We start from the raw sequence: 7,104 nt of genomic DNA on the forward strand, positions 1-7,104 counted from the left end.
ATCTCTCCTTTATATATAATTAAATTAAACATCCTCCCATTATATACAAAATTTAAAATCACCATTTATCTTGATTTGACCACCAACAAAACTAATCGCAAAGAAATTTGAAAGGTCTAGATCATTTGAAAAGAATTATGACATATTCTGCACTCTTGGTCGAAGAAAATCTTGAAACCCTTAGTAGCAATTAAGGGCTAGACGCCATAACCTGACATATGGTCTTGTTTCTAACCCACTAATCACCAGTTTTTTTAACCACTAACTTTTTCCCAATGGTTGATTAACCTTTATATTTTAATCTGTCATACAAAAAGAAGAATAAGGATAAAGAAGAAAAGATAATAAACAAAGAAAATGTATTGGGGTTTGAATAAAAACAATTAATAGAGTTAACCATAGATGATGTGGGATTTTCATTTGCAGTACCTTTTTTTCCTCCGTTGTGGTTCATCATTAATGAAGTTCGCAGGTTAGGGTTTTAAAGTAAAATTGAAGTAGTAGTAGAGGGAATTATTGTGACATATATGATAGAGAGGTAAGTATGGGTTAATAAATATGTAAGCATGAAGCACTCACTTGCAGTACCAAAACTGTGTGGTGTAAAAAAAATCAAAGGTTCCTATTGATCTAAATGTTCTTTGATGGTACCAGATACTCTAAAATTTTGAGTATGATACAACTTTTAACCATAACCAAGGAAACTCTCCTGAAATTATATACATAATGGAGTGTCAGGCTAAATCATAAAGAGAATCTCTCTTATCTTTGATTTTATACAATCATGTATATTTATACAATGGGTAGTGTTAAATAATGAGTCGATAACTACATATTTTAATTTATTTTTCTGTCGTCTATTTATGCTTTTTTTTTTTTTTCCTTTCTTTCTATTTATGTTAATAACCACAATATAAATAAGCCATCCCAATTGACCAAGTTTACTTGTTATTTTTCTATGCAAATGTAATCGTTTATATACGAATATCTACTTATTTGGTTTTTGGTATAAATCTGTAAGTTGAACTACATTCACTGATGCATCGTTTGATTCATATACTCATGAATCTGGTACTGGCTTGGTCATAACAAACTCTGCAGAAAACTATAGGAGCTGCAACACCATATCTGGCGAAGCTAGGGAAGCGGAGGAAGCTGAATGTACAGTATTTCTTGAAGCTCTTTAATGGAGTGGAAATCTGGTTTAAAAGGGATGCTACTAATGTCATTTCTTATTTGAATAAGAGTACTAACCAGATTAGCTGGCTCAATGAATCTGTTTTAGATGATTATCAATCACTCACATACACCATTTCATTTTTTAGATTTAAAGACATTAGTATGAATTTTAATGGAATGGTTGAACAAACAACTAAATTCAGCAGAAAACATAGTGTAACAGGGAAATAGGACAATTTTGCTCCCAGTTTGCCAAGCTCTGTAAGTTTTACTGAATTAATCTAATCTTTTTTGTTATAAAAATGAAAGAACTATATCCAGTGGTTGAACGGCTCCCATTGGAGTTTTTACTTTAGTTTGCTGCTCAGGTGAGTACAGCAAATGGGGGTGTAGCTCAGATGGTAGAGCGCTCGCTTAGCATGCGAGAGGTACGGGGATCGATACTCCGCATCTCCACTTTTTTTTTTCCCCTTCAACTCGTATAATGTTGCTGGGTATGGAATTGGGAATTGGTGGTAGTTCAAGATACTTAGCAAGATCTTTCTCTTTTTACAGTAATAGTAGTATTACTCTTCCTAGCACAACTTAGATACAACAATACACACACATCTGTTTACATATACAGAAACACTTGCAATCTATATAAATGAGAAAGTCGATAAAAATAATTTATCAATACATATTAATAAAGATCTGAAGGAATGTAAGTGATACTCAAATTTGTTTTGGTGGTTTATAATAAGCGTATAGAGCAAAGAAAGTTTGTCCGGCAGTAAACATCAACAGAACAGAAGCGGCAAGCAGCGAAAGAACTGTCCAGGGACTACTAAAATAGTCACGAAGCAACCTTGTCCACCAAACATTCCATTTATTAGCATAATATGCCTTGTAATAATCGTTAACTCCTTTCATTTGTTCAGATAAATGACAATTATCCACATTATAAACAATCTCTCTGCACAACTTATTGATGAAATCAGCCACCTTTTTATCGCTCCCGAAAACGTGATGTATGATACCAGTCCTATGAAGTACCTCAACATCTTTAATAGAACTCACTAGTCTGTCAAAGAACATCAAGTGGTTCGTGAAGTACGGAGTTGCATCCTTGTCACACTGCTCATAAGCAATGAAATTCAGAAAGAGCGGAACCGTGTTGTCATCTATAAATAAAGGAGGGATTTTTAAAACCCCGTTCTTATATTCGACAGCAAACATGTCAATATTGGCATGCTCTGGTTTCTCAAGGAACGTAACTCCTGCTTCTCTCAGTTCTGTAACACATTGTATAAAATGACTGTCTTGCTTTGTGCGAGTGCTTGGAGTTGTTTGTTGATAATGGAAAATAGGTTTTGCCACAGTACTACCAGTTCGAGGTACTCGTAATGGTTTTCTGCGCTTAATTGGTAAAATGAAGCTCTTTCTGAATAAGTGAAGGAGGTGACGGTATTCATTTGGATCTGGGTCTACGTCTACAATTTGAGATTCGTCTTTCGGAAGAAGTGGATCAAAAAATTTCAAAGTAAGATCGATCAGTGAGATGTTATCAATGTCGCAACCTTTTCTAGGACTTGCAGTAATTAAGCGATACAATTCTTGCAGCAGAAAGAACGGAAGTTGGTTTTGTATCATCATTAAGTCGCGCTGAAGAGCTCGCAGCATCCATCGGGTTGTGAAGATTGGATCATCAACAACTTTCTTCTGCAGATAATTAATAGTCGTTCAGTGAACCAATATAACACGCTATAGGCACAAAATGTTTAATGTTACCATGACTTAATGGAGCGCTCATGCCCTATTAAGGTTATTTGTAAATATTGCACTCGCTATTTCTAATATATTCAACCAAGAAAGGTTCCCACCTCAAAAGAGAATGTGCCCCTACGCCGGCCCTGTGTATTCGATCAAGATCGAGATTTACTATTGATGAATCATCTTTGCAAACAATAGAAATGCCAAAGAGAAAAGAGGAAGCAGCTTTAAGTTGTACTATGAACAATGAAAAAGATGCAACAAGAATTGTATAGCTAAGAAAAATACCTCTACGGTATCCGATGAGCAGAACTTGTGGTAAAGTCGAAGAAGCTCAATAACAAAACAGCCATCCATGACCATCATCTGAACAAAATCATCTGAAGAAATATTAATAAATGTCTCGGAATAACACTCTCTGGTTCTTTTCTCCAAGTCATACATAAGACTTACAATACTGTCTAGCTCAACATAATTATAACCACCAAAGTTACCACCCTGATCTTTATTATCGTATCCTAACAAAAGGAATAGAAATCTCTTCTTGTGTTCTTCCATAACCTTGTAACGAGCATCACGGTAATAAAACGGACCGATTGATATGATTTTAGGAATAAATGCATTTTTCTGAACTTCCAGGAGGTTTGTGGGAACTCTATAGATTGTCCATGATTTTCCGAAATCTAATTCATCTGTTTCTTCTTGTTTGATATCTATCACCCATTGTGGCATGTGCCTGACATCTTCGTCGCTGTATCTCTTTGCTTTCATGGATTTCAATGATTTCTTTTCTGGAGGCATGATGACTACCTTCTTTTTTTCTGTGATCAAAAGGGAAGATAAGAGATGATGACTGCCGGAACCAGTGTTACCATTTGAGGATGTATGACCAATATCTATTGTATGTGCGTGAATGAACGTGCCGGCTTGATCGGCATGTGGAGCTAATTTGATATACCTTGCACCTACTGCGAAACATAGAAGTCTTTACTGCAAATTATTATTTTTGATTGTTTTGATTTTAAACTCAAGTTTTCTAATTGCTATTTGTTTGTGTTTATAACAACTGGTCAACGTGTTGAAAAAGAATAAAAAAATAACAACTGGTCAAACACTCCAATCCCAGATCACCCCTAGCAGTACCTAGCGAATACGGAAAAATACAATCAAAGGGAGACTTTTAAATGTCTTGGGCGTTCAGAGAATTCAGCTTATTGTCTTGGCGGATTATTTTTCGTGAAGTTGAGAAATACACTGCTATTTAAACGTTAGAGGTATTCAGAGATTGAAAGATACTGTACAATTTTGGAACAGTAAAGTATTGTATGAAACCTTGTTCAATTCTCTTCTTCATGGAATGTGCTATTTTAAGGAATTCTTGACAGCTTGATAGGTGATGTCACCCACCATTTGTTTACATGTTACGAACTTAGAGCTTAGCAGGTCTTCTTATTCTTCTCCCCCGCAGAATGAAGACTTTTTTATCACCACCAAGGGAACTTGTAATATCCCTCTAGAAAAGGATGCAAGTTAATGCAAATGTGGTACTACTTCATGAAAAATCAGCTTATCAGCAACTAGATTATGATAGTGAAGATGAACTTGACACTATTCATGATAACGTATTTATGGATGTTATGTCTGAGTTCTCACCTGCATTTGCAAAGTTCCTGGACCTTATTTTGGACTAATATTTCCAAAGTTACTTGAACCTTTAATGAAATTCGCAGTATATGAGCTACTAATTCCATGAAATTTTATGGCATATTCTTCATCTTCAATCGATGAATGCCGTGAAGTCTAAAGCTCAACTACACATTCTATCCTAATCCGAAACATAGTTATAAGTAGACTAGAAATCAAGACTTATAGTTTTGATCAACTAAACTTGACAAACAAGCTTGAGATAGTAATGCTTGCGAGTTCGACCGAGAAATGCTCTAACAATCTCCTCCTTTGTCAATTTTAGGACAAAACTATCAATACATATGGATTACAAAATAAATAAACTTTGTAGCTTCTCATCCATCATGCTTGATTTCCTTGGTTCTTCAACATTCCTTGAATTCTTCGCCACTCCAAGTACTTCAGTGATTTTGAACGTGTTCAACTCAACATCATTGTTGTTGAAGATCCGTAGCCATAACAATACAAAAATAGTTGTCCTCAAATATTTTTATACAGTGTCGTAGTATTATTACACAGTATTAAAGTTCAATTGTATCACAACTTTGACAATAATACTATGGTGATATGTATCACTCCCCCTTAGTCAATACTTCATCACACAATGAAAACCACTCCCCTTTACATAATGATCTATAAACCATATGTATGTAGTGTGAACTACAAAATAATTCTCCCCCTTTTTGTCAATATAAATTGGCAAAGGTAAGAAAACTAACGGGATCATAATGAAATTCTCAAAGAGATAATTCATGACTAAATGAGAACATATCAACTTTGTTTGGATGATTTCACATAGTCGAAACTTAGTGTATTGATCAAGGAGTTTATAAAGATACAAGATAACTCCTACAGTATTCCACAGCCGCACTCCCCACAAAGATTTGGCGAAACTCTCCCCCATAATATGTCATTTCCGAAAGAACAACAAGAGCGACCTTACTTTTATAAGAAAAGAAGGATTTATTTGCACATTAACAAATTACATGAAACATGAATTTGTGTCCAGAAAACTCGAATAAATTAACCACAAGAAGACCTTATTGATTAATTTAATCGGAAATGCTCAACATAAGAAAACTTACGGAGCCATACAGTACTTTCACATATAAGTGGATCAGGGAAAGATCAATACTGCGGAATATTCAAAAGTTCATTCTATCATTTATCAATATTTGCATAATGACATAATAGACTTAACTTTTGACATATGAGATAATCATAGTTCACGGACGTAAACATACATATCTTATAAAATATTTTTGCAATATATAAAACCAATAAAGATTAAATACTGCAAAATCATCTTCCAAATAACTTAGAATTTAAATAAGTAAATCTAAAAACATTGCAAGATGAAAATCGTTGGCAATATCTATGTGTAATCACAATATTTGCTATTCCAAACCCTAGTTATCCTTCTTAAAAACACAAGAAGAAATTCTCATAAGAACTTTCCTAGACAACAAAACGAAGAGACAAACACACTTGTAAAGAACATACAAGATGATTTTCCCTTAGAAGGTCGAATCAATCTTTTCCGCACGGATTTACACCAAGAATGGCTAACAAAGGCGTACAAAAATATTTTCTTAAAAAGAATAAAATACAAAGTCATTAACAACCATGCACCGTAGTTCATATAAGAGGATTGTGAACATTCAAGAATCCCATAGTAATGCGTACTATTTCCTATTCTTGAAATTTCTTCTTTGTGATTCACCAACAACATTCTTTCAAAAACTACAATGAGCTTAGAAGAGAAGTACTACAATAATCCAAGTTCTCAAGTCCAAGAGAAGTGGAACAAGTGCGACCAAACTGAGCAAAACACTCAAAACGAGAAACGGGACGAAGACCAATCTTAATTCATCCAAATCTTGTATTTATCATCACCATTTTTAAGAGAATTTAAAAAGGGAGAGAATGCAAAACGAATGAGGTTATTCCGAGTTCGAACGAAGAAGTTACGTCCAAAACAAGTTTTAAAAAATTGACGTCTACAGGCCAGTTCGCAAACGGTGTTCGCAAACGAAATTTCGTGAATTGGAGCTGTTTGCATACCTAGTATGCGAACTGAAGTCCCTGTATTTTAATTTTAAATGATGGTATGCATACCTGGTATGTGTACCATGAAGGAAAAACATCCCGAACTACTATTTTCAAACCTAAACATCTAAGAACCTTAAATACAAATCAAGTTAGGTAGACAAGAACGATACACAAGGTACATGGATCATTATAAGTACTTTAAGGAAATAATAGAAACATAAATCTTGCCCAAGTTTATAGATATACATTTTTAGAGATGTACAATCGAATTCTACGTCCTTACCAAAGATTCAAAATCATACCTAACGCAATATGTGCGCCCCAATTCTAGTGTTTCCCTCACTGTATACATAACAACGCATTCTTTGGTGAGGATGCACTTACAACAAAATCAAGTTGTGTTGAGGTGAACAATGCCTTGCTCACTACAGGTGA

General features: G+C 34.6%; 1 protein-coding gene and 1 non-coding gene across 4 annotated transcripts; one reads left to right on the forward strand and one right to left on the reverse strand.

Annotated features, from left to right (window-relative positions):
* Positions 1-1,562: 1,562 nt before the first annotated feature.
* On the forward strand, positions 1,563-1,635 carry TRNAA-AGC. The gene has a single exon. It is a non-coding gene; the product is annotated as a tRNA-Ala (tRNA).
* A 97-nt stretch (positions 1,636-1,732) lies between these two features.
* Positions 1,733-3,924, reverse strand: LOC113321101 (UPF0481 protein At3g47200-like). 3 transcript variants are annotated; one of them, XM_026568981.1, is made up of 4 exons: positions 3,385-3,924; positions 3,220-3,297; positions 3,042-3,071; positions 1,733-2,880 (listed from the first exon to the last, which is right to left on the reverse strand). In XM_026568981.1, exons 1-4 carry the CDS (start codon positions 3,730-3,732, stop codon positions 1,894-1,896), a joined length of 1,443 nt encoding a protein of 480 aa, XP_026424766.1. In that variant the 5' UTR covers positions 3,733-3,924; the 3' UTR covers positions 1,733-1,893. The 3 variants fall into 3 exon arrangements, with proteins under 3 accessions (XP_026424766.1, XP_026424764.1, XP_026424765.1); XM_026568979.1 differs by having other exon boundaries at positions 3,220-3,924; XM_026568980.1 differs by lacking the exon at positions 3,042-3,071 and having other exon boundaries at positions 3,220-3,924.
* Positions 3,925-7,104: the final 3,180 nt, after the last annotated feature.

Source organism: Papaver somniferum, chromosome 11 (genome assembly GCF_003573695.1).
Source record: "Papaver somniferum cultivar HN1 chromosome 11, ASM357369v1, whole genome shotgun sequence".
Lineage (NCBI taxonomy): Eukaryota > Viridiplantae > Streptophyta > Magnoliopsida > Ranunculales > Papaveraceae > Papaver > Papaver somniferum.

Coding starts and splice junctions, on each gene's coding strand:
- LOC113321101 (XM_026568979.1), bottom strand. CDS start 3,732: ATGCCTCCAGAAAAGAAATCATTGAAATCCATGAAAGCAAAGAGATAC. Junction 3,072..3,219: donor GCTCATCGGATACCGTAGAG/GTATTTTTCTTA, acceptor TCGAATACACAG/GGCCGGCGTAGGGGCACATT. Junction 2,881..3,041: donor GGGGCACATTCTCTTTTGAG/GTGGGAACCTTT, acceptor AATTATCTGCAG/AAGAAAGTTGTTGATGATCC.